The sequence below is a fragment of the Cydia amplana genome, chromosome 24 (genome assembly GCF_948474715.1).
Source record: "Cydia amplana chromosome 24, ilCydAmpl1.1, whole genome shotgun sequence".
NCBI classification, from domain to species: domain Eukaryota; kingdom Metazoa; phylum Arthropoda; class Insecta; order Lepidoptera; family Tortricidae; genus Cydia; species Cydia amplana.
In genome coordinates, this window is record NC_086092.1 from 8,943,429 (window position 1) to 8,969,885 (window position 26,457).

The 26,457-nt window shown below is 37.6% G+C and overlaps 5 protein-coding genes across 5 annotated transcripts; 3 read left to right on the forward strand and 2 right to left on the reverse strand.

The window, feature by feature from the left end:
* Positions 1–13: 13 nt before the first annotated feature.
* On the forward strand, positions 14–3,507 carry LOC134659223 (presequence protease, mitochondrial). The gene is made up of 2 exons (XM_063514851.1): positions 14–160; positions 427–3,507. Exon 2 carries the CDS (start codon positions 457–459, stop codon positions 3,499–3,501), a length of 3,045 nt encoding a protein of 1,014 aa, XP_063370921.1. The 5' UTR covers positions 14–160; positions 427–456; the 3' UTR covers positions 3,502–3,507.
* A 680-nt stretch (positions 3,508–4,187) lies between these two features.
* On the forward strand, positions 4,188–5,954 carry LOC134659348 (uncharacterized). The gene is made up of 3 exons (XM_063515012.1): positions 4,188–4,599; positions 4,871–5,402; positions 5,515–5,954. The coding sequence occupies exons 1-3, from the start codon at positions 4,204–4,206 to the stop codon at positions 5,916–5,918; spliced, it is 1,332 nt and encodes a 443-aa protein (XP_063371082.1). The 5' UTR covers positions 4,188–4,203; the 3' UTR covers positions 5,919–5,954.
* A 50-nt stretch (positions 5,955–6,004) lies between these two features.
* On the reverse strand, positions 6,005–7,502 carry LOC134659347 (gastrula zinc finger protein XlCGF46.1-like). Its single transcript, XM_063515011.1, has one exon. The coding sequence runs from the start codon at positions 7,444–7,446 to the stop codon at positions 6,025–6,027; it is 1,422 nt and encodes a 473-aa protein (XP_063371081.1). The 5' UTR covers positions 7,447–7,502; the 3' UTR covers positions 6,005–6,024.
* Positions 7,503–7,848: 346 nt separating this feature from the next.
* On the forward strand, positions 7,849–9,639 carry LOC134659109 (zinc finger protein 121-like). Its single transcript, XM_063514720.1, has one exon. It carries the CDS (start codon positions 7,963–7,965, stop codon positions 9,598–9,600), a length of 1,638 nt encoding a protein of 545 aa, XP_063370790.1. The 5' UTR covers positions 7,849–7,962; the 3' UTR covers positions 9,601–9,639.
* A 5,356-nt stretch (positions 9,640–14,995) lies between these two features.
* On the reverse strand, positions 14,996–17,914 carry LOC134659195 (zinc finger protein 99-like). Its single transcript, XM_063514823.1, has 2 exons — positions 17,086–17,914; positions 14,996–16,003 (listed from the first exon to the last, which is right to left on the reverse strand). Exons 1-2 carry the CDS (start codon positions 17,889–17,891, stop codon positions 15,016–15,018), a joined length of 1,794 nt encoding a protein of 597 aa, XP_063370893.1. The 5' UTR covers positions 17,892–17,914; the 3' UTR covers positions 14,996–15,015.
* Between the last annotated feature and the right edge of the window lie 8,543 nt (positions 17,915–26,457).

Below are 26,457 nucleotides of genomic sequence, written 5' to 3' on the forward strand. Positions count from 1 at the left end.
TCATCAGGAACTGCTCGTGCCGATAGGCTGTAAAAGGTTAAGAATTTAGACTAAAATATAAACTTAAAATGTCGTAAACTTCATATTCCATAAGGAAAACAACTAATTCTTCTCAGAAGACTACAGACAATACTTTCGCTACCTTTATTATTTCATGTAAGTATAACAATATTGCATCATTATTCATTTGTTTTCGCCGATATAAATGTTTTTTTTCCCAATTATTTTATGATTATCTGAACTAAAATAGTCGTTTATATCTCAAGTACAATAAGTACGATTGTTCCTTACCACAAAATACATTTATGTAACGTATTTTGCACTAACAGTGGATTTTACGTAAACTTCGTGTCTTCACGATTTCATAAACCATATCGCGTTACCAAAATCACTAAAACCAGTCAGTGCTGTGTGTATTTGCAGGAGAAGTGAGCCCCGAAGGGATAAAGCTCGAAAATGTACTCCAGACTCCACAATTGCGGTTGGAAAGGCATTCAAACTCGTCTCACGTCGGCAAAAAACTACAGCGCAAGTATATTGAAGAAAAAAGAAAATTGCCACGGAATAGTGTTGCCAGGCAAAGTCCTGCAAGGTTTTCTGTGCAAAAATGTTGAGCCTATTCCTGAATACAACATGACAGCATACTTGCTCACCCACGAGAAAACTAAAACGGAATATTTGCATTTAGAAAGAGATGACGCTAATAATGTGTTTTCAGTCGGGTTCCGAACTACTCCTCTAGACTCTATGGGTACTCCACATATTTTAGAGCACACAGTTTTGTGCGGGTCAGAGAAGTATCCAGTCAGAGACCCATTTTTCAAAATGTTGAACCGATCCTTAGCTACATTCATGAATGCTTTAACCGGGCCGGATTATACATTTTATCCGTTCTCATCACAGAATGAGGTGGACTATAGAAATCTCCAAAAAGTGTATTTAGATGCAGTATTCAAACCTAATTTGTTACGGTTAGATTTCTTACAAGAAGGTTGGCGACTAGAGCACAGTAATTTGGAGGATAAAAGCTCTAGCTTAAACTTTAAAGGAGTCGTCTATAACGAGATGAAAGGTGCCTTCTCTGAGACTAATTCACTATTTGGCCAGAAGTTTATCAACACAATTCTACCACAAGGTACATATGGTTATGTATCCGGAGGAGACCCGCTGTGCATTCCAGACTTAACCCATGAGCATTTAAAGAAATTCCACGCTACACATTACCATCCAAGCAATGCCAAAATATATTCCTATGGTAACTTCCCTCTAGAATCTAACTTGAAAATGCTAAACGAGACGTATCTGAACAACTATGAGTATTTAAATCCATCAAACACCGTAGTTCCGCCACAAGAAAGATGGAAACAGCCTAAACATGCTAAGATAAGCTGCAGAGTTGATCAATATGGGGGTCCTACTGAAAAGCAAAACCAAATAGCTATAGGCTTTGCTATGTCGGATATTACCAACATATTTGATACTTTCATGCTCACTGCCTTAGCTGAACTGATGATGATTGGACCCAACTCTGCTTTCTACAAAAGCCTCATAGAGAAGAATATTTCTGGAGGTTACAACGGCCTTACAGGTTATGATAACCAAATAAGAGACACTCTCTTTGTAGTTGGATTGAGAGATGTAGAAACTTCAAACTTTGGAAAGATTGAAGATATTGTTAATAAGACCATTCAAGAAATACACGAAAAGGGTTTTGAAAAGGATCACATTGAGAGTGTACTTCACGGTTTTGAGCTGTCTATTAAGCACCAATCTCCAAAATTCGGACTCAATCTGCTTTTCAATTTGATGCCCATGTGGAATCACAATGGATCTGTCCTAGATGCCCTCAAAATGAACAACTTGCTTAAAGAACTTAAGCAAAACTTGACAAAGCCAAGTTATATTAAAGACACCATTGAGAAATATTTCCTTCAAAACAACCATAAACTAGTAATGACAATGCAACCAGATGCAAAATTTGATGATGTGTTTAATGAAGCTGAAATTAAACTGCTAAAGACCAAAACGGCTGCTCTTACAGATGAAGATAAGAAATCTATATTTGAAGATGGAATAGCTCTTTCAAGAGCTCAGAAGAAAGAGCAGAATTTAGACGTCCTGCCATGTCTGAAGCTAGAAGAAATTACAGCAACTAAAACGGCTCCAAATATCAAACACACCATGTCTGGCACAGTACCCTTACAACTATTAGAGGCAAATACCAATGGAGTCACATATTTCAAAGGTGTACTTGGAACTGAGAGCCTCAACAAGAATCAATTGGAAATGCTGCCTTTCTTCAACTATATCCTGGACAAGTTTGACACAAAATCTTACAACTACAGAGAGTTTGATCAATACATCAGCAAATCTACATCAGGGTTGACTGTCAACTGTCATATTACGGAGCATATTGACCAACCAGACCAATATGAACAAGGCACACTCGTATCAAGTCATTGTCTTGATGAGAATCTACCAAAAATGCTGGATATTTGGAAAGAAATTTTCGCCAAACCAAACTTCCAGAATAAAGAGAGACTTGGTATGCTCTTGACAAACTACTGCTCGTCTTTGACTAGTGGAATCATTGACAGTGGACATATATACGCCATGCAGATGGCAAAATCGCTGGTGTCTTCTGTAGACCAATGCAAGGAGCAACTTCAGGGCATACAACATGTTATTAACATGCAAGAAGTCCAGAAGAAATATAAAATTGACGAGGTAGGAAATATAATGGATGACATTGCTTCAAATGTCTTAAATGGGAACAATCTTAGGGCAGCTTTCCATTATTGCAACACAAACACAAAGGTCCTCCCAGCTGTTGAACAATTCTGCACAGAACTGTGCAAAGATTCCAAAGAGCTGAATCGAATTAACTGGATCGATTCAGAGAAAATGCCGAAAACGCAACGCGGGATACAAGTCCTCATGAATATCCCAGTCAATTTCTGCTCAAAAGTCATACCAACTGTGGGATACACTCACCCAGATTATCCCAAGTTACGCGTACTATCGAAATTCTTGACCTCAAAATACCTACATCCCATAGTCAGAGAGCAAAACGGTGCATATGGCGGAGGAGCTGCCCTATCGTTAGACGGAATCTTCAGTTATTACTCCTACAGAGACCCTAACTCCAGGACTACGCTTGACGTTTTTGACGAAACAGCCGAATGGATGGCCAAAAATTCTTCCCTAGTCGACGATCAGAATTTATTTGAATCCAAACTGTCCATTCTTCAGCAAATGGACCAACCCGTTGCTGAATACATGAAGGGAATAGATCTGTTCCTCTTTGGATTGTCATATGACATTTGGAAGACGCAAAGGGAGAGGGTTCTGGCGGTTAACGCTAAGGATTTGATCGAGGTGTGTCAGAAATACTTGACCCCTGATAAATGGGCTGGAAAGTGCGTTATCGGTGAGGGAGCAGGACAACAGATAAATAAGCAAGACGAAACTTGGGAGAAACTTAGTGGGCCTCAACAGTAAAATATAAATTTTTAATTCAGTTGCAGTTTTATATTTCATATTTCAAAGTCATGTGGATGTCTGAGGAGCATAATATAAGACTTGCAAGTGTCTTAGTTGAGAATACCCGAAATAGAAAAGATATGAAACGCGTCTGCTAGGTTATTGTATGTAGTTCAATTTATTCACTGTTGTTCTATAAGATATTTTTCTCTCTAAAATAGATATTGTAGTCGTTATTTATAGTATTTGTGGAGTTTAAATACTGTTGTAAATAAATGTATTCTTCTTATGAACTGTTTTATTTTCTTTTAAAATTACCTAACGGTGACGTCATGAGTGTCACGACGTGTAGGACATTAAAGCTGGCCCAACGGAACGGATGAATGAACGCTCTAATCGTTACTGAGTCACTGTCTGAGGGTGTCTGATACACTACAAGCTACTCGTACTTAGCTGGTAGGTGCCTAACTAAAAATATTGGTGCATACAACTTACTCAAAAATATGTCCCATAGTTCTTAATTCGCTGACATAACAGCTATTGGACATTTTTGAGTATGATGAGTGCACCCATGTTTTTACACTTGACGGTACATACATATATGTATGTATGTACCAACCCCAATATTTTACCTGGAAAATCTCATATAAAGGTTAGTTTTCATATAGCTTTTGGAGAGGCACAGTAATTAGATATCTTTGTTGTTCTTTTTCCAGAGCCATGGCGTTACCAAAAGCATTCCAAAATCCAAAAGACTTCTTCGACGAGTGCATCGCTTTCTTAAAAGAATATCAATATTTATACAAATTCCCAAACACCGACATTCTCGTACAAAACGTTTTGGAAAAAATAGAAGTAGACAACTTAGAAAACGTGGACGTTTTTGACAAAAACTTCAAACTACCCGCATTTGACATTCTTGAAGATTTATTTTCTAAATTGGAACGATTGAAAGCAATTCATAATGTTTTCGAAGAGATAAATGGTTTGGAGAATTCCGTTCAAGTGCCAGTAAGTCCGAAGAAGAGACATGAAATAGTGTATTTGGCGAAAGAGGTGAAAGGTGTTTGCGAAGAAAATGAATGCGATGTGGTTGTGGATTTTGGTTCTGGATTGGTAAGATCACATGTAAATTATGCATAGTTAGTGACCATCTTTCACACTGTTAGGACCACCCCACACTAGTGACTCCCGTCGGCGTGTATGCTATGCCTACTGCTGCTGCTCGACGCAACGTTGGCGCAACAGCACAGCGACACCATTTTCCATAGCGCTGACTAGACGCCGACGCTCAAAAATGCTCGAAAGACGCTCTAAGTGTGGCGTCTTTCTAATAGGTTTCTCCGATTTATAACTTTGTTTCTAATATTATTATTTTTTGTTCCAGGGCTATTTAGACCAGATAATCTTCGAAACATCACACCTTAAAGTATTAGGACTTGAATGCAACTCCTCACACTACGTCGGAGCAAAGAAAAGGCAAAGCAAATACCACGCCAACTCCACAGAAAACGTAAAATACATAAAACATACCATAAACGATAATTCCGATTCGCAAATAGGAGAGTATTTGAAGGATAAGTTTTTAAATTTCAACGGTTTTTGCATAGCCGGACTCCATGCTTGTGACGATTTAACAGTTGTGGCCTTGGATTTGTTTTTAAAAATGGAAAAGGCGAAGGCGATGGTCATAATGCCATGTTGCTATCATAAAATGGAACAGGAAGAGGGAATATTTAAGAATTTCCCGTTAAGTAATTGTCTTAAGGAGGTTTTTGAGAAGGAGAATGGATTTCAGTTTATGGGAGTGCCATTTTTGAGACTGGGAGCGCAGCCACCCTGCTTAGTTGAGGATAATTTAGAAGATTCAGTGTTTAATTTGCTGGCAAGAGGAGTGTTACAATTATATGCAAACAAACGTAAGTTAAAATATTACGAAGTACTTTTCTTAGTTCATTTATCCGGTTCGAAGGACCAGAACGTTACTCGTTATATACCTACTCTTAAAATAATACTATGGTTTATTTCCAGATAATTGCAAATTAAAAAGAAACAAAAGAAAAGCTGTTAAAACGAAATCCATGGACAGAAACTTCGAGACTTACATACAAGATGCCTGCACTGGATTCAGTTTGTCACACAATAGTGAACCTAGTTTCCTTAAAGATAAAGTCGATTCTCCGGAAGCAGGAAACTTAAGTATAGATTTAGACGAAATAAGATCCATTTGGCGGGAAAATTCAAGCTCTATGGTCCAAAAGAAGGCCGCCATTTTTATTTTACTCCAAAATTGTTTGCAGCCAGTGATTGAGAACTTTATTTTGTATGATAGAATAGTTTATTTAAAGGAAAAGGGGCTGAAAAATTGTCAGTTTAAAAGAATTGTAAATGAAAGAATATCCCCAAGGTGTTTAGCTTTATTGGCTTATAAATAAAAATAACATTTGTATAAAATATAATGATTTTTTGTACTTTTGGAATTGTTAAACATTTTTATGACACTTTATAACTAAAAATAAGTAGCCCCAATCAATGCTTCATTCAGGGATTCATCAAATGTAATGTTTTTTCTGGCAAAGGTGCATAATCCATACCAGTGACTGGGCTATTTTCTACTATTATATTAGGTTTTCTTTTGACCATGCTAGTCCCATGTCTCCTTTTCATATGCTTGTTGTAATTTGACCAATTTGTGAAATTCCTTTGACACAATTCACAGCAGTATGGCTTTACACCAGTATGCTGCCGTAAATGCAAATCTAGGATACTTTTAAACCGGAATGCTTTGCTGCAATACGGACAGACAAATGGTAAGGAATCTGTATGTATAATTTCATGGGATTTTAGCTGTTTCCTGAGTCGAAAACGACGAAAGCATTGAAGACAGGAGTACGGTTTAAAATCATTATGGACTTTGATATGAGCTTTTAAACGGATTATGGTTTTAAAGTCTGCTTTACAGATTTCACATTGAAATGGACGGGCTTCATCATGCGACGCTACATGCGCTGCCAAGTCGCTTTTGTTATAAAACCCTTTACCGCAGCGGTCACATATGTGCGCTCTTTTCTTAGGGCTTTTCTGCGTGTGGACAAGTAGATGACCATTTAAGCTACCTTTACTTTTAAAAGTCTTTTTACATATCACACATGTCAGGCCGTCTGATATGTCCATGACTGCTATAGTGCTGCCTGCTCGGTTTTTATAATACAACTTTATATGTTGATTTAAGTCGTCCACATTTTGGAATTCGGAGTTACAACCCGAGCATACATTTTCTGATATTGAGTGTACCTTTTTGTGTAAGGTAACTTTATTACCAGACGAAAACTTTGTATTGCAAACATAGCATGATAATTTTAAATGCTTCCTATGCCGCTTCACATGGAGTAAGAATTTATCTAGTCGTAGAATGTTTGTGTTGCAATCTGTGCATTTAAATGCATTGCAGCATTCATGGTATGTCATTGAGTGTGTTTTAAACTCTTCTATGGTTGTAAATTCGCTCCCACACTTTGCACAAGTCCATTTATAATCTTTCCATGTAGGTTGAGGTTTTTGTGCGCGCTTTTTAAGAGGTTTCTTAGAAACTTTTGCTAAATTATCCATAAGGACCATAGGTTCTTCTTTAATAGGTGTGTCTGGAGGCAAAAGCTCTGTATTGTCATCATCCGATATGAATTCTTCCTTTTTCACATTCTTATAGGTGTTGATAAGAATCTGTTGGGCATGTTCAACCTTTTCAACAAATTCAAAGGCTTTATCTAGAGAATTCACACAGATCAAACACACAGTTTTCGGCAGAACTTCCCTTTCAAACATAATCGTGGAATGTGAGTTGATTCGGGTTAGTTTATTAACAATGTCTAGACGCCTAGTTATGTCCGATTCCAAGTTGATAAGCTTTTCTATTGGTTTCATTTCGGCACAAAGACGGCAATGGGATTTGTCTGATTCGTTCATTTTGTTCCATCAAATATTCACTTGGTGATAAGTTGATAACTTAAGTTAGAGTCCAGTTAATTTAATAAAATCCATATAAGAATGAATTAGGAAATAATTACGACTTCGAGTTTGTTTTGTTTTAATTTAACACTTTTTTTGTTCTTACAAGAAAGTAAAGTGCTTTAGCCAATTTGACAGCTATCGTATCATCGATTCATTCGTCCCGCTCGATTTTGACTCGACTACTTTTCAAATAAATGGCCTAAAAATAATAATTAAAACATTTACAATAAACACGGAGTGCTCTTAATTTTGTAATTAGTAATCATAACAGAATAAGAGTAGTAAACGGCTATTAATTTGATTATATTTTTTTTTTCTGGGTAATCGATTAACTAAATCGTTAGTATCCAAACAACAAATAGGTCATGAATGTCATGTCATGATTAAAAGAAAAGTAAACGTCAAATGTCGTCCAAGAAACAAAAATAATTTATTAATTTCGTCTAATTTACGCATTAAACCGTAAAGACTATGGAAAACGCTCATTGCCGACTGTGCGCCGAGTTAAAACCACTTGATAAACTCATCGACTTGCAATCCGAGGCCGACAAGTGGATTGAAATCGTGAAGAAGCTGAAAAGGCTTAACGCAAGGACATTAGGGTTGTTTACTGATGAAGTGCTGCCTAAAACGGTTTGTTTCGTGTGCGTCAGCTCTTTAGACAGAGCCTTCGAGTTTATTATGAACGTGGAACACGCCCAGGAGATGTTGAACACCATATTAGTGCGCAATGTTAAGAAAGAGGAACTGTCTGACGATTCAGACAGAGAGGAGGCTTTTTTGGAAGAGCAAGCGGAATCTATAGTGAACAGCATTAAAGTCAAGCTTGAAATACTTGAGTCGGAGTCGGTCGCGCTCTCTGCGCACCAAGGCGAACCGAAAAAGAAGAAGAAAACTGCGAAATGTCGAAGCTTGGATTCCTTACCTCTGTCTCAACTTAAACTGACGTGGAAGGACTATTCCTGGACTTGTTCCTTCTGTGAAACGCAGTACAAGTCTGCCGAGGAGCTGAAGACACATTCTATGCAGTACCACCACTGCTGCAACGCTTTTAAGTGCGGCGATTGTAACCTTAAGAAACAGAAGTTGGACAGTTTCTTAGTCCACGTTAAAAGACATAGACGGAACCTGAAATTGTCCTGCTACGTGTGCCACAAGAGTTTCACCAAGCAGAACCAAATGAGTAATCACAAAAATGAACATGGAACTTCAGAGTACATCTGCAAAGGCTGCAACACTTGCTTCCCTAATTTGGAAGAGTTAAATGAACATACCAGCATTTATTATAGGGAGAAGAGAGCTCCTCGCATTGTCCCACCGGAGCTGGTCAGCGAAGACCGCACTTGTGTCTTGTGTAAAAAGGAGTTTAAAAGCAAAGGGAGCTTGACGTCTCATCTCCTGACACATACGGATAGGAAACGGGATCACACCTGTGAGAAATGCGGGAAATGCTTCTTTAACAAGCAGAATTTAGCCGGACACATGCTCCTGCACGATGATACAAGACCGTACAAATGCAAGATCTGCAAGTTTGGCTTTAAAACGCTAGGCCAGTTACGGAACCATGTTGGAGTCCATGACGGCAACAAGCCGCACTCTTGCGATCAGTGCGGCCGTTGTTTCCGGTTACCAAAACAGCTGAAATCCCACCAAATTGTACATACGGATGAGCTCCCTTACATCTGCTCGTACTGCGGTAAGAGCTTCCGATTCAAAACCATTTTAAACCAACACATCCGTCAGCACACGGGTATTAAACCGTATTCTTGTGAATTCTGCCAACGGGACTTCACAAACTGGCCGAATTATAACAAACATATGAAACGTCGCCACGGTATGGACATGGCGAAAAAGAAGCACACTCCAGAAGGCTTATACCCTATAAACCCTGCTACTGGTGAGGTAGTTATAACCCCGGAAACCATGGAAACTGCAGAGTGGAAGAGGGAAATGCTGAGATCTCGGAGACCAGGTCGACCAAAGCAGGGCATCGAAACCGAAGGCCAGATGCCGATGGAGCAGATGCAAATGGAACCAATGCAGATGGAACCGATGCAAATAGAGCCGATGAATTTCAAGAGTGAAGCCATTGAAAGTCAGAATCAATAGCGGTTGGTAAGGGTGTTAGAATTATTATGTTCATGTTCAAAAGTTTTGGTTTCAGCAGCTATATTATTATTAGATTTGTCTCTCGTTACGTTCGATGGGGTTGGCAACTGTCAAAGGTTTGCATAGATGGCGCCATCATAGCTTGCCCCTTTTTCTATGAGATATGGCTTAAAGGGCTGGCATCGGGCATTAAAAAAACAATAATTTGACACAATTCTAGGGATTGATAGGGCAAGCTATGATGCTGCCATCTGCTACGATCGGCCAACCACATTGCTTTAGTGTTATGCGATAAGGCAGTCCCATGTGGATTTAGAAGATACATATTATTATATTCTAATACCTTTAAACGAGCAATTCTTGTTTATTTATTTATTTATTTATATATATATTTCGGGGATGTCGGAAACGGCTCTAACGATTTCGATGAAATTTACTATATGGGGGTTTTCGGGGGCGAGAAATCGATCTAGCTAGGTCTTATCTCTGGGAAAACGCGCATTTTCGAGTTTTTATATGTTTTAACCCTCACCCAGATATTATGTATTAACCCTCTGGACGCCACACCCAACGTGCGCGACGCCATCATGAATCTTGTCGGAATGTACGACGGTTGATATGGAGCTGTAGCCGCAAACAGTTGACGTCTTAGGCGGTGAAAGGGTTAAGAAAAAACACTGTCGCAATGATAAAACTTCGGAAACCCGTTTCTCAAAAGCATGTAACTTGTAATACAAGCGGATGCCACTTTTTAACAGCTTTTGTTAGAAAGGGACTTCCACTTGTATTACAAGTTACAAGCTTTTGAGAAACGGACCCCAGGTCAAACACCTGCCTAAAGGCTTCGTTACACAGGCGCGTTTTCCGGGCGGGGCGTGAGCGGGGCGCGCCGCTTTTACATATAAAACGCTCACGCGCCACTCACGCACCACCCAGAAAACGCGCCTGTGTGACGGAACCTTAAATCTAAATTAATAGGGCTGCTACTATCGATATCGACTCTCAGAGGCGATATGCACTCAGTGTACGCGCCTTTATATTATACACTTAATGTAGTTTTATTACGAGCGGTATTTTTGTTAGTGGTTGTTAATTAGGGTTAGAAGCAAAATATTTAATTATGGTATTGGTTTAGTGTCATAGCACAAATCTATATGGGAATACTAATTTGATTGTATGAATGTACACATTATGCAGTCAAGAGCAAATGTAAAAAATCTGAATTGTCTATTTATTTATGTAAGATCTGATATGGTGATATGTTATGGTGTGTAGGGTATGTACACCAAAATTCAAGTGTGGATAATCTCTATTGAATTGAATTTTGTTCTAAAATAAGTTTATGAATGATTCCATAATCCAGAGACAATTGCATAATAACAACTGTCAACCTCCACAAAAAAGGCAAGGGAGACACTCCTTAAAGATGACCGTCTATTTATGTACAGTTACCACACGGATTGTTACGCCAATTAGGGTCCTAGCTAAGTTGGTTGTTCCATACATATGCTATGGCATAGAGAAATATAGTAAGACAAGAGTGCTCACTCCATACATCAGTTCAGACTATTCATTTCAGTCCTTTAGACGCATAAAACCACAAACGCGAAATACCAATCCCAGGTTTTTTGGTATTTTGCGGACTTCTAAAAAATATTACGCAAAACGCCAACTACGCATAATACCACAAACGCGAAATACCAACCTGACGTGTTGTGGTGTTTGGCGATTTTATTTATTACGCAATATACCAAACACTTACAATACCACAAACGCGAAATACCAACTGGAACTTGTAAAATATAATATTTACAATCGAAGTATAATACCTTTCATCAACAACAGCCATTCGTTATCTAAAGAGGTTTCATTTTATAAGGAAGTGAAGTTCTTATTTCATGTGACTTTGAATGTCAAAGCTATAACTATAAATAGTTTTAATACATAAGATTTCGAACCTATGGTTTCCAAAACGGCAGACTTATTTTGAAACTGTAGTCTACAGACGGCAAGGCGGACATGCATCTAGTTGGTATTTCGCGTATCGTGTTAGTTGGCGCGTACTGTGATAGGTGGTATTCCGCATACATGGTATTTAGCGTGATTTGTGTTTTGCGTAATTTCATGTTGGCGTTATGCGTAGTTGGTGTTTTGCGTAGTTGGTGTTTCGCTTAAGTGTTTTTTTGCGTAGAGTTGGTGATTCGCGTTTGTGGTTTTATGCGTCTAAAGGATTTCAGTGTCTACATCTAGCATCGAGTAGCGGAACTATCAGTACTGCTACTTGACAATAGATGTACCACCGACCGGAAACTCTTATCTCAACAGCATAAGACTTTCCGGTCGGTGCTACATCTATTGTCAAGTAGCAGTACTGATAGTTCCGCTACTCGATGCTAGATGCTAATAGTCTTTTTGGTACTAAAACTGATGTATGGAGTGAGCATACTATGTATTTTCTTCTCTATGACTATGGCCTACCTTATATGGCGTAACAATCACGGAGCGTGACTGTACACATCTCTAGTCGTACTATACGTGCATCCACATCGCAGTTACGGCTGTATTTACACCAGAAATGAGAAAATGCGTAGGTAGGCATAATATAGGTAAATAGAAACATCCCACGCATCCTCGCACATCACTGGTGGAAACGCAGCCTAACTTTTGCGCAACACAGTAACATACCTTGATACCTTCTCGTCACACCTCTGTAGATATCCATTTTTTATAATATAGACGTTATTAAGTGTAAACACTTATGTAAATAAAACGTTTATTGTAAGTATTAACATTAATAAAAATAGTTTATTAGTGCCATATATGTAACGTATGGTGGTTGGCATAAATAGGGATATAGAGAGAGTATCAAATTGTAGAATAATTTAAATAGGTACTAACCCAAAAGTCGCGAGCTTACAGCACCAAGAAAAAGTGAAACTGAAAATATCAGCCTGCTTTGCAGACGTCCATAGTCATCGGTAGCCGCTTACCTTCATGCGGGCCGTATGATTGTTTGCCACTGACGTGATATGAAAAAGGGTAATTCGGGAAACTCCAGGGGTTCTAGGCTTCATCAAGATGACAATCTTACATCGACAAACGCTGAACGAAAACGTAAAATAAATTTGTGCTAGTCGGACTCGCGTTCCAAGGGTTCCGTACATTAAGTCCGACTTACGCTTGACTGCACATTTCTAATAGGTTCTCCTGTCATCTATAGGTAAAGTTGTGTATTTTAATTTAGACACAGTAGTTTCGGTGATAAAGGGGGGAATGGTAATTTTTTGGTTGTTTTCTTAAATAAATTCTAACTTATAATATGTTTTTTAAAATTATATTTAAAAAAATATTTTAAATTCTCAAAATGAGGGAAATGATCCCCTAAATAATTTATGATTATGACTATATTACTTGTCTCTGCGTCCTGCGATAACTTTATTTTCTAATGTGTAGCTAAAGTATATTTTTTAATTCGGTAGACTGAAATGACAGTTAATAGTATGAACATGAAATGTCATTTCATACTATTAACTGTCATTTCAGTCTACCGAATTAAAAAATAGACTTTAGTATTCAAATAATATTTAACATTAACATAATGGCGAGAACAAAAGAGGTAAAACTTCTGTAAGAGGTGGTTGGTTCTTGATGTATTATTTATAAGGCACTCTAAAGGCACAATTTGAATTTATTTGTTGTCAATAAATGTATTTCGTAATATAATCTAGCGTTTTTATTTTAAACCCAACCCAATTATATATATATACTCGTAATCATCACAGTATTTTTGTAATATGTAACTACCTTACCGTACCTACCTAGCTAATGGTCTCAAAAGTTCAGAACTCCTAGTGTACCTACCCGTGTAAAGCCTGACCAGAAATATATGATCACGCGCCATGTTGCGGAATTTCCTGGAACTATTTTTTTCATACTATACTGAACTGTCACCCTATACATGAGAATAACAGCGCCCTCTTGACAATGATCAAGATCATTGATCATAATTATATTACTGGTCAGGCTTTACATAAGTAGGTACACTAGGAGTTCTGAACTTTTAAGACTATTAGCTAGGTAGTTACATATTACAAAAATACTGTGATGATTACGAGTATATATATATATTTACAGAAATACGACATCTCGTTGCTTAAAAAGTAATTTATTTCAATATAATACAATCACTTCAAATAATTACAAGTATTACAACTATCACTATGAAATGCTGGGTAATATTACTTAATTGTTAAAATATCAACGCCTAGAGTTCGACCAAGACAAGCCTGCAACGATTTTGATAGCACACGCAGTGCAAGTGTTATTTTAAACCTGTAACTTCTATGTAATATGACACAATACTTGCACTGTGTGTGCTATCAAAATCGTTGCAGACTTATCTTGGTCTAACTCTAAAATCGTTAGCTCAGAGGTCCTACCGCGAAAAATGAAAAGTTTTTTTTGTTCTTTCTCTCTATTGCTCGAATATGCAAGAGCGATGGAGAAGCAGATAACGAAATATCGGTTTTCGCAGCAGTTCCCCAGAGGCCCATTATGGCGTCTTCACATTGGATGCGTATTTAGTAGTTACACGTCGCCCCGGTCCGGTGTGCGAGAGGGACATCGCTATATACGCGTATAGCGCTGTCACTCTCCTACAACGCAGCGACGTCCGTAAGTCCGTATTGGTATCAGTGAGATGACCGCGTAATGTTGTCAAAATAAATAAAATATACATATGTACAATAGCGTCTGTGTAAGGCACTATTCATGAAAATGATTGGGGTAAACGTGATTTCCTATAGGATGCCATAACAGACTAAATACTATACCATGATAGTGAAAAAGCTTTTAGGTTCCTGCCTAAGGGGTCGTCCATTAATTACATCACACAAAATTTCGATTTTTAGCCCCCCCCCCCCTTATCACACTTTTTCATAGGCAAAAGATATGTCTTTAATATGTACTGCCACACTTGGCATGAAACCCCGCTCCGCCTGTTACCTGTGACGTAATATGTGGATGAACCCTTATTTGCTTTTTATTTAAAATATATCCTTCAATATTTAAATATTGCATTGTCGATGGCATTTCATTTCAGTCTTTAGATTTGTTTGTGAATGTTCATCATTTAGTTATTTCATTCACTTTAAAGTTTTAAGTATTGTACAGAAATTACTCTAGAATAGAATAACACTAGGCGTAAATACTTTGCCCTTAATATTTTTTGTAGCTGCATTACAATTTATTTTTATTACATATGTACCTACGTATGTAGGTTCTTCAGACTGAGCGAGTTTCTTTTAAATACATATTACAAACTAGAGCACAAATAAAATACAACTCTTTTTGTAATGATATTTCACTAGGAAAAGAAGCCGAACAGCATAGTTTATCTCACTCTCGCATTCATAGTTACGGGGCAAGGTCATTCACATCGGCATTTCCAACGAATTGTACTCCAGAGAACTTACTATCATCCCTCTCGCTCTCGCACGCGTGTGTGCTCTCAAACTGTGCAGGCCTGATTTCATCGTCCTCTTGTTTTATAACTTTTTTCTTTCCCCTTTTAGCCGGTATCATAATCTTGTTTTTCCACTCATCCATACCAGCATCCTGTACTTGCAGGATCTGCCCCGTCTCAGGGTTGATAGGAAACACACCTTCCGGAGTGATCTTCTTTTTAGATGTATCCGTACCGTGCCTGCGTTTCATATGCTTGTTATAATTCGACCAGTTGGTGAATTCCATACCGCATTGCTTGCAGGAGTATGGTTTTGCGCCTGTGTGTTGCCGTTCGTGGTTCTTCAAAATCTGTTTAAACCTAAACGCTTTATTGCAGTATTGGCATACGTGAGGCATGGCATCAGTGTGGATAATTTTATGAGCATTCAACTGATATTGAAGCCTGAAACACCTGCCACACTGCTCACAACTATATGGTTTGACTCCGGAGTGCATTTGAACATGTCTCCGAAGCATATTAGGGAATAAGAAGGACTTATTGCATATCCTACATATATGTGGACGGATCTGATCGTGTGACATGATATGTGATGTTAGCGTACCTTTGCTGTAAAACGTTTTGCCACAGCGATCACATGTGTAATCCCTTTTTCTGTCGCTTCGATGTAATTTTACATGGTCCCGGAGACTGTTAGGGTTCTTATAGACTTTTTCACAGATATTACAGGTTAGGTCGGCTATGGTGATGGGAACGCCTCGTTTTCTCCTTGGTTTCCGCTTGGGTTTGGAGGAGTTGTAGTCGAGGAGGTGTTTTTGCAGTGCCTCCTCGGTTTTGAGGAAGTCGCCGCAGGCGGGGCAGGCGAGGTGCGACTTGAAGTGTGAGGCGAGGTGGGGAGACAGCTCGGCGGGGGCCGCGTCGCAGTAGTAGCATTGGTTTCTGAAAATAATGGTTATAATCATTTTAACAGAATTATTCATGCCATGGTTTTTGAGGGATTAAAGGTTTTCGAAAAACATGTGTAAAGTTTAAGCCAGGTCCAGGTCCAGACGGCAGTAACGTGTAATGGAATCCAACGTGTAATGTAACACGAATTCTGCGTGTGGACGGCACTACGAACATTACATGTAGCGCTCGTGCCGGATTCATCGGCTGTCGGTTCTTAGCGCGCGTCCACATGTTGTCAATATATTAATGTACACGTAATGGCTTGTATGTACTCATCTGAGTACCAAGTGTAGGTGGGCCTGGGCCATAAATGCTTGTATTGAAAATGTTAAGAACTAAACAGGTGCATAGATAATCCATGCTAAATATTCTATACCCCTCTTCCCAAACATCCTTTATATAGTGAGTTCTTCACCCAAACTTTGCATTTTGAAAATACATAATGTCCAAAAAAAGTTAAATACTCTTAGTCATTAATCACATATAGCACATTTTATCGAAATCGTTAGAGCGGTTTCCAAGATCCTGAAATATATCTATAAATAAATAAATACATATACAAGAATTGCTTGTTTAAAGGTATAAGATAAGATACATCTTATAAAGCCAAGTCCCCTGCCGCGTCTTTATGTTCTGTATGTCTATCTGTATGTACGTATGTTCGCGATAAACTCAAAAACTACTGAACGGATTTTCATGCGGTTTTCATCTATCAACAGAGTGATTCTTGACAAAGGTTTAGGTGTATAATTTGTTAAGGTTTACCTGTGCGAAGCCGGGGTGGATCGCTTGTAATTAATATAATTTTAATTTATAATATCATCAGATTTTTTATACAAAGTGACTGTTTAAAAAAAAAGTTGTCAATTTAGAAAATGTCTCTTTTTTATGTTTTGTTGTAAACTACCTTTCTATAAGTACACAGACACAAACAGGGCTCCGGTTCTTATAATAAAATGTCCGTCGTGACCATGTGTCTTTGTGCCCAAATATTAACATATTTATTTATTACAGCCTAGAATCATCATCATCAAGACTGGCCATTGTCTTTAAGATGCACATTATATACTTACAGAAGGCTCTTCCGGTGTTTAATAACATGATTAACAAAGGCATTAAAACTCTTGTGTCCATACGACTTGCAATCCACACACGTAAACGCAGAACACTTGCGATGCACCAGCTTCGAGTGCTTCCGCAGCGTTGCTATATCCTGAAACTCTATGTTGCAGTGCGCACATAGCCATGGGTATTCCTGCCAAGTATTTATTTCTTTTTTACTAACATCGGACATTTCTTTAGCATAAATAGCTATGTTAGAGGTAAAGGGGCCTCCGGACATGGCAGCGTCGATGATATCTTGGACGTTAAGGCTATCATCGAAGTTTGAAGGGCTCGGACTGCGCCCCATACTGCTAGTATCATCTGTAGGCCCGTAGGCCTCAAGTTCTTCCTTCGGTTCAACTTTAACCGAAACTTTTGAGTCTGTTGTCGATGATTTACGCTTTTTAATTCCAGAAGTTTCTTGTTTAATATGTAATTCAGCATCGTCGTTAATCAAATCATCGAAAGAGACTTTATCGTCAGCTCCGAGATCATAATTAGCGCTTTTTTTCACTGGATAAAGGTTTGAAATCACGTCCTGTGCTTGTTTTACTTTGTTTAGAAAATCGTATGCACGATTTAGAGAGTCGTAGCATATGAAACATATCGTTTTAGGCAGTGTGTTGTCGGATATATCAACATACATTGCGTTAAGGAATGTCAATTTAGAGACTGTGGCTTGGCATATTTCTGTATCCATTTTAAGGTCGAAGAGCTTGTCTTCATCCCTCGGCTCCGCGCAGAAGCGGCAGTAGTTTGATTCAGCCCTATCCATCACAGAAAGACATTATTTCCTTCCAATAAATATTAACAAAATTTAATAGCGAACTCGCTTTACGAAACAAGATTTTGGTACAGATAAGATAATTAGATAAGGCAAGTAAAATGTCAGGTCATTGACATTTGTTTTGCGTTCGGAAACAGGCTAAGTTTTATTTTGTAAATATTAAAAATTTTCATATTTTTCGTTTATTTGTTTTGTGAAACGAAAATATAAAAGCCAATAAGTTATGTATAATCCTTGATATATAAAGAACTGGATACCCAATCAGCCGCAAAAAATGACCCCGCAAAAGTAACGTTAAAACAGATCACGCGTTACTTTTTCGTTTAGTCTTGTTTGGAACGCTCAAATGTGAAGTTGTCAACAATGACGAAATGTGTAGTAAAAATATGCAAAAATAACAACGATAAAAAAAGGAAAAAGGATGGAATATATTTCTTTCGGTTAGTTCTTTTGATAGGATTACAGAATTTATGTAATCTGGTGGTAATTTCATGGTTAATAATAATAATAATCTGTCAAGGAACAAAAATCTAATGAGTCGATGTGAGGCCTATATTTTTTTTAAATTTTTATATAGAATTCGTAAGGAATATTATTATGTTTAAATTCAAGATTTCCAAGAAAACCTATGCGACGTGCAGAGTGGACTGCTATTATAGCAAGAGATAGGGGTGATGCCCTTTTTAAGCCCTACAAAACGGCACTTGTGTGTTCGGCCCATTTCCCTGCTTCCGACATATACACCACCAATAAGGGCCTACGTCGACTAACTGCAAATGCTAAACCTGTCTTAAAGGTAAGTCACTTCATTTTGAACTGCATTCTTAAATTTATTTTAATGTATAGGTCATACATAGGTATAGATGGTCAAGCAGATCTTGTCAGTAGAAAAAGGCGACAAATTTGAAAAATGTAGGCGCGAAGGGATATCGTCCCATAGAAAATTCGAATTTCGCGCTTTTTTTTACTGTCAAGATTTGGTTGACCAGCTATACATATATGTATTGAGTGGGAGGTCACGCAGAGAAAAACGTGATTAAACTATTCGTTTTACTAAAATATATTTTCATTATCAGCATGTGACCCTCTTGAACATTTTGCTACACCATGATCATGATTCCCAACAAGTGACTATTAATATACACGGTGATACACGGTGTTGTTTTAAAGTCCGTTAATTTCAAGGGTTCCTTTCTGAGAATTCTGTGCTTAAATTAAGTAGGTAACTTTCTCAAAGAAACCTCGCCGTTTCCTGACTAACTCCATTTTGGAGATCATCAGTAATTTATTTTAATCTGATAATGCCAAGGGCCTGTTTATATATTGATTAATGCTTAGTATAAGTTTATACATTTATACATTTGACAGCCAGACGCACGACTCGCACGAGTGATCCTATAAAAAAGGTTCCCGATAAAATTAAACCATGCTTTGCGGCGTCTATTACAATACAGTACTTTAGACGGGACTTCCATACTAGCGACTTGAATCAATTTTTCCAGTCTATGTGTACGTTTGGTTCTCCAATCCTTACCAACATGAACGACAAAGAACTATCAACGAACAATACTACCAACATAACAGACTTAAATAGTGTAGCATCCTACACGCTTGCGTATTTTATCGATATCGATAATGGTTGAAACATAGGCTCCTGTCAACAAATTTCGTACTCAGGTTAGGATCGAGTCCACATTTAAGTCGTACGTTATTTTTATAGTGTTCTTTGAGTGGACTAATATATGGTTGGACTTAAATGTACTTAGACCAGAAATATTTTGGAGGATGGAGCAAAATGACATATGTTTTTTTTATTAAAAGCTTTTTTTTTCGAAATGGTCTCCGCATACAAATTTTAATGCATGTAACTTTTCTTCCCAGGTCTTCGTTCCCAATTAGGTAATTTGAAACACCTGAAAACATACAAAAAACATCTAAATGTGTTATATAATTACAGTTTGCAAGCAAAATGTAGCGTGAAAGGAGGTTCTTAAAATAGAAAAATTATGTGACTAGGTATAATGGCAAAAGGAAAATTTCCTGCAAGGAAGATATGCATCTGGGAAAATTTTCGTAGAATTAGTTATAGTTATATCGCATGCAAGATAAAGTTAGTCCAAGAAAAGTCTGCAGCGATTTTGATACCTAGCCCATGCAGTGCATGTGTTATTTTAAACGTCAAGTCTTTGAAATTATGACGTATTAAATAACACTTGCACCGCGTGGACTATCAAAATCGCTGCAGACTTTTCTTGGCCAAACTATCAGGATATTTCACTCATATTACTACTTATATTATTTACATTAATAAACAAATAAAGCTGCAGTTATCGATACTTGTAGTACATCCCTAGTTGACAATGAAAATGGATATGAAATATGTAATTTTCGATGTTTTTATAGCCTGCTACACCAAAATAAGGCTAAAAGTATCTAAAGCAATACTTACCGGTCTTCATCCAACGGAAATTTCGCCATGAACTTTCTTTTTTTGAGAAAATCGCGAGTGTAGCGATTGCCACATATTTCGCATTTAAAGACCTTGATTTTCGGTGGCATTTACACAAAAGATATGGAGTAACTATATGTTTTTATCACATTTGATTGTATTTGAAAATGGTAAAAGCTTTTGAAAATTAAACTCCAAGAAATACGCGAGTAACACATGCCAGGCGCCATGACAAGCAAAGCAATATGGCTGACAGTTGACTTGACAGTTAAATAGCACTGATGTTTTATTTTGTTTTTTTGGCTATGGTCAGGTCACCAACTGCCATACAACAATATTTTTTGTTCCTAGTTTCGTCAGCCTGCTTCTCCCTGCAAATTTACACAGAGTGAATTACCTGTTGAATTTTTCAAATTTACTTATATTATTTACCTACATGGATCGCAAATGTCATTCTGACCCACAATGGACTCACATTTGTTGACGTTTTTGTTCTGCTTTGTGTGTTTTTTTTTTACATTAGGATATAAGTAAAAAAAATAGGATCCATGTTTTCATATGGCAACCCTAATCCTGTATATTATTTTAATTAAACCAGGCCATAAAATCCAAAAAAAAAAATATTTTAATTATGTCTTTGCGAAGTTTGATTTTCGCGGTTATCGGCCTGAGTAGTCGGTCGGTCGGGCCCTCTGCCACGCATACTGTGTATTCACTCCATCTTCGAGACGCGCCCACGTTGCTAACTTCAGTCTGCGGGCGGCGTTCGTGCGAGAAACATCGCTCGAGAAAGTTTTAGCATTGCTTTAGTTGTGATAAAATGCATTATTGTTGTGTGAAATTGTGCGGCAAGAACACTAAAAACTCGGGTGTGCAAAAAGATGGTACTTCATTTCACAGGTAAGCCGATTTTGAGAGACATTGACAAACATTAAATTTAATTTATGCGTGTAACTCTGAGCATGTAATTAAATGAAGCAGCGCTCAGAGCAAAAACCGAAATTGGCAAATTGCGGGGATCTTTCTCTTTTACTCCAATGAAGGCGTAATTAGAGTGACAGAGAAAGATCCCCGCTATTTGCGAATTTCGGTTTTCGCGGTAGCCCCTCAGTCTTTCATTAAGGCCCCTCCAGACTATGCGCGTGAATCGCAGGCGAACCGCGAACGCTAGTGTGGAGTCGATTTTGCTGTCTGCGATAATCAACTCCACACTCGCGTTCGCGGCTTCGCGCATGAGTGTGGAGGGGGCTTTACGTGGCATTGCTAAGCTAAGTGCAAGCTAGTGATGTCCCTAGAACTAGTGATTGTTTATGTTTACTATCGATAAGATAATTCAAAAATAAATTTACAAATGTTTGGTATAGATTTCGTAATTTAAGCTGCACATTTAATTGAATAACAAAAAATATAACAGGTTGTTTTTTAGGGTTCTGTAGTCAACTAGGAACCCTTATAGTTTTGGCCATGTCCGTCTGTCTGTCCGTACGCGTCTTTGCTCCGTGATGTTTTAATCTAAAGTGGTGTAATTTAATTTATAATGCTTTTATCCAAACCTACGCATTTTTACTGTTTTATAATTTTAGGGCACAAACAAAACCTTAGGGCTTTACAGTTGCCATTAGATATATCGGAGCGGCCGAGGTGCTCAAAAATATTTGGACACGCACTTGACGCACTATTACCAGGCGTGTCTCACTCCGCGATTTCGTCGCTTTGCTACAGGTAGCTAAAAGTACATCCGTTCGGCCCCAAGCCATAAGCCGCGCGTGGCGCTGTCGCCACCTAGCGGCCATATCTGTGCTGATCGTAACAGACGCGTTTTGTTAGAGAGTGAGTCTTCTGTACTTAGTACTATTATTTATTCTGTGCTATTACGCTCTGACAACAGAGGCGTGTGCAGATATTTTGCCAACACTCGACCGCTCCGATATATCTGATGGCGACTGTATCATTAACTGACAAAGTGTTCATGTTTGTGTTCATGTAGTTTCCGTTTGTTTAAGGTTTCCCAAATGCCTAAGAATGAAGGAAATATGGATGAATGCTGCAAACCGACAACATGATTGGATACCTCGTCCGACCAGTGTCGTGTGTTCCCGGCACTTTCAACCAGAATGCTTCATATCAACAAAGTCCAACAGGCGAACGTTAGCTATCAATGCCGTTCCTACGCTTCACCTGCCAACTGTGGTAAGTGCTGTGCATGACTGCTGTGTGAGGCGCCATAGTTTTATTAGTAGGTATGCATGTGTGCACTGCGCACGCACACATACGTAAAGGTTAGCTTGGGGCGTTTGTGTAGACGTTTTTTGACATTTACTCGCGAGGTGGCTCTCTTTTACTATTATTCATGGTATAATAATATACTCCGCCTGGTACTCTCTTCCGAGATTCGCGAATGACCTAACTGGCACTTGCCTACGTCATCATGCTGTTTACAGGTTCTCAAACTTTAAAATGTGGGAGAATTTTAACCAACGGTGAAAATTATTTTAACGGCATTAATTTTGAGTTATTCATGTAGAAACATAGTAAAATAAAACAAATCTATACTGCACTTTTCACTCCTACTCTTACAGTTCCGAATAGAGCAGCCAACCATTTTCGTAACAAAACATTAATTACGAAGCTTACGACGTGAAAAGTTTGGAAAACACTGCGACTGCTGACACTGAGCGAGAAGGAAATAACAATTAACACGCGTTCGACAAGGACGGTCGGTCAGGGACAAAATGGCGGATTGTCAAATGTGACAGCACTATCCTGTGTTGCCAGTAGTGTAAACAGAATTACCCGAACGTCTGAAATTTCTTTCGTGAATCGGAAGATATTGCTAACGAATAATTAAAAATTACGTGTTATTGTAAAATTTAAGATAAAATACATATAAATGAAAATGATTAAATTATAAAGAAATAAATTAACTTATTAACCATAGATATAATGTACCCATGTAACATGTTATGTTGAAATAAAGTGGCAATGTTTTTGTGACGTAGGCAAGTGACACTCTGGGAAGAGAAGACCATGTTTTATTAGACCATGCTATTATTATAGTTTGTGTGTGAGATTGTGCCAGTTGCAGCATCCGCACTTGACAGACTGTTCAACGTCATCCGGCGCGCCGCGGCGGTTTACTATGAAACTTTCCATACAATAACATTGAATAAATTTATAAGATTATTTTAAGTTTTATAACGCATTATAGTTTAATTGTTTAGTTTGTCTTTTTATGTCCCAATCTCCCAATAATAAAGTTTTTTGACCTCAACAAAAATGGATTTCTTTTGGGTGCTAGGTACATACTCGGAATAATAAACCAATAGGAGCCGCCATTAACAGGCGTTCCCCTCTGCCAAAAGTCGGCGGCCGCCGGTCAAGGAGGTTATATAAAACTAGTTGCCATACGTCATTAAATACGCCATTCAGCAAACGTCAGTCTAAGCGGAATGTTAGGAGCAGAAAATGCCGAACTGTAGCATTTTCTCCTGTAAAAACCGATCGGAAACATCTAGCGCACTTGAAGAACACGTTTCTTTTCATATGTAAGTACTATTACATGTAAATATTATCAAATAGTGCACTAATTTAGCAAAAAACTAAAAAACATTGTCAATCTGAAAGTGATACCACTTCATGGTACTAGATCAAATTTAGGGTAATATTTAAAGAAGACTTTCTAAATATTCATTAGGTATACCTAACTTCTAATTTGCGTTGCTTATATTTTTATATCAACATAATCCATTCAATCAAATAAATAGTATAAATCATAAATAACGTGATATTACCGATACTACTGTTTGAAAATTCATTTTTCTATCGTATATTTTTTATTTAACATGTCCAATATTTGTATTGTATTTTATTTATTTTAAGGTATTTACTGCCGTCATTTTCCATAAATAGGCACTTTTAATTTATTACTCCGTTATCACTCTACCATAGTTAGTGATGGGACACCATAAAAAATATCGATAAAATCTATATGAACATTATAAATATATTGTTATTTTAATTTATTTTTTTAGATTTCCAAAAGATCCAATAAAACGGGATATCTGGATGCGAGCATGTGGAAATCATGTGTCATGGTCTCCTAAGCGTACCAGCACAATTTGCTCCCAGCATTTTGAAACTGACTGTTTTATAACACGATCTAATAACACGAAGAGATTGAAACCGTGTTCCATACCAACTTTGGAATTACCGCAGGTGAATGTTATGTTTTTTTTTCTTTCTCCCTTTTCACCGTGTTTTCTCCATGGTGAACTACTGGCCCTCTACTTTACATAATTAAGCACAACCTAACAACCTATTTTTCTTCTTAACCTAAGTTTCTTCCTATGTCGGTGTTAGGGATAGTAAATATTCGAAACTTCCAGATATTCGAATATTCGACTTTTTCTGACGACATATTCGAATAATTATTCGAATATTATAAAAAATAAGAAAAGGAACGAGAAATCGGTTTATTATCGTTTTATTCAAAAGCTTTTTTCACATATTGCTAAAACTAATGATATTTTGCAGAAATCCACTTAATTGACTAGATTTTATCATCCTACTATGAGATGCCCACATTTATAAAAACAAGTAAAACGCCAAAATTAGACGTATTCAATATTTCTAGATAAAACTTTTATTATAAATGCGTCGTTACGTGAAATAATATAACTTTAACCATCCAAACACCTAGTTATGTAAGATATATTTTTAGTAGGTAATTATTTTCCGATTTAAATTAACTTGTAGTCACTCAGAGGCTACATGCCTCTGAGTGACTTTAAAAGGCCTTTAATTCCATTGTATTTTGAATTTTTATTGACTTTATTTGTTTTGGCAAGTTTTTATTCCTAATGATCGGCTAATTATATAATATTGGAATATTTAAGGGAAAAAGTTAGTTGACTACTGGGTGGATTATTCGTCAGCTAAAGGTGCATGGTTAGATTACCTAGTTAGGCAGGTTTGGTGTATGATCAAATTTGAGAATTGCGATGATTGGCAAGGTTTAGCTTCAAAAATTCGCTTAACGTACGCTTGTAGGTACTGAATAAACAGAATGACCCTTTAACTTAAAACTTATGCACCGCAAAAATAACATCCTTTTTGATTTCGTCTTCTTTGAAATTGAGTTAGGTTTCACTGTATTCACGAAGTCTATCGAGAGGAATACAGTAAAACTATTATTTCCTTCGTGTTTGGGTACCTACCGTTCCTCATTCACTGCAAATACCCGGAAAACACACAGAAACTGTAACTACAGCGGATGAAATAGATTTTTTATAGTAATAAAAAATATTCGAATATTCGAAACCTGAGCGGCCGAATATTCGAATATCAAAACAGGTCGAATATTCGACAAATTCGAATATTAGAATATTCGAATTGCAAGCCCTATTCGGTATCTTTGTTTACGCCGCACACCCAGGGCTCGGAAACCGGTTTCGTTTATTCACCCGGGAACTTTGAGTATATGGAGATGTGATACACAGGCGACCCCCTCCGGCAAAGTGCATTGATCAACTGTTCAAACACGTTATATAAAACTACTTGAAGTCGCTTCACCGCCATTTTGCATCGTTCCGTGTCGCGTGACGTTTCTCTGAAAAAATGGTGACTTGTGCAGTATTGTCGTGTAAAAGGCGATCTGATACCTCAAGTCCGCAACAAGATCGCGTTTCCTATCACAGGTAAGTATTTACACTTACTATTAAATGTATATTCAAGTACAATCTCAATTTAAAGAAAAAACCGTTGCGATACATAAACGACCGAAAAATGTAAACATGAATACAGTGGTACGGGGACGAATCGGTCTTAAGGGATGTGACAAAGTCAAAAAAGCGACTCAACATTTGAATGAATCATTCATTCATTCAATCACTGCAGTTTGTTTAATAATCAGTTTTTTTATAAGAGTCCTGTTTAAATAAATAGTAGGTATAAGAGATGTATGTTACATTTAAATCTTGTAAGGTGAATTAGAAAAATTACTTTTCTCTGGACATACGATGTTGAAATTTAGTCTGCAAATGAAAATAATTGTTGGTTAAAAAATATAATGTATCTAGATAAAAGGAATAGGTAGATTTAGTGCGG

Coding starts and splice junctions, on each gene's coding strand:
- LOC134659223 (XM_063514851.1), top strand. CDS start 457: ATGTACTCCAGACTCCACAATTGCGGTTGGAAAGGCATTCAAACTCGT.
- LOC134659348 (XM_063515012.1), top strand. CDS start 4,204: ATGGCGTTACCAAAAGCATTCCAAAATCCAAAAGACTTCTTCGACGAG. Junction 4,600..4,870: donor TGGATTTTGGTTCTGGATTG/GTAAGATCACAT, acceptor TTTTTGTTCCAG/GGCTATTTAGACCAGATAAT. Junction 5,403..5,514: donor ACAATTATATGCAAACAAAC/GTAAGTTAAAAT, acceptor GTTTATTTCCAG/ATAATTGCAAATTAAAAAGA.
- LOC134659347 (XM_063515011.1), bottom strand. CDS start 7,446: ATGAACGAATCAGACAAATCCCATTGCCGTCTTTGTGCCGAAATGAAA.
- LOC134659109 (XM_063514720.1), top strand. CDS start 7,963: ATGGAAAACGCTCATTGCCGACTGTGCGCCGAGTTAAAACCACTTGAT.
- LOC134659195 (XM_063514823.1), bottom strand. CDS start 17,891: ATGGATAGGGCTGAATCAAACTACTGCCGCTTCTGCGCGGAGCCGAGG. Junction 16,004..17,085: donor AAACACCGGAAGAGCCTTCT/GTAAGTATATAA, acceptor CATTATTTTCAG/AAACCAATGCTACTACTGCG.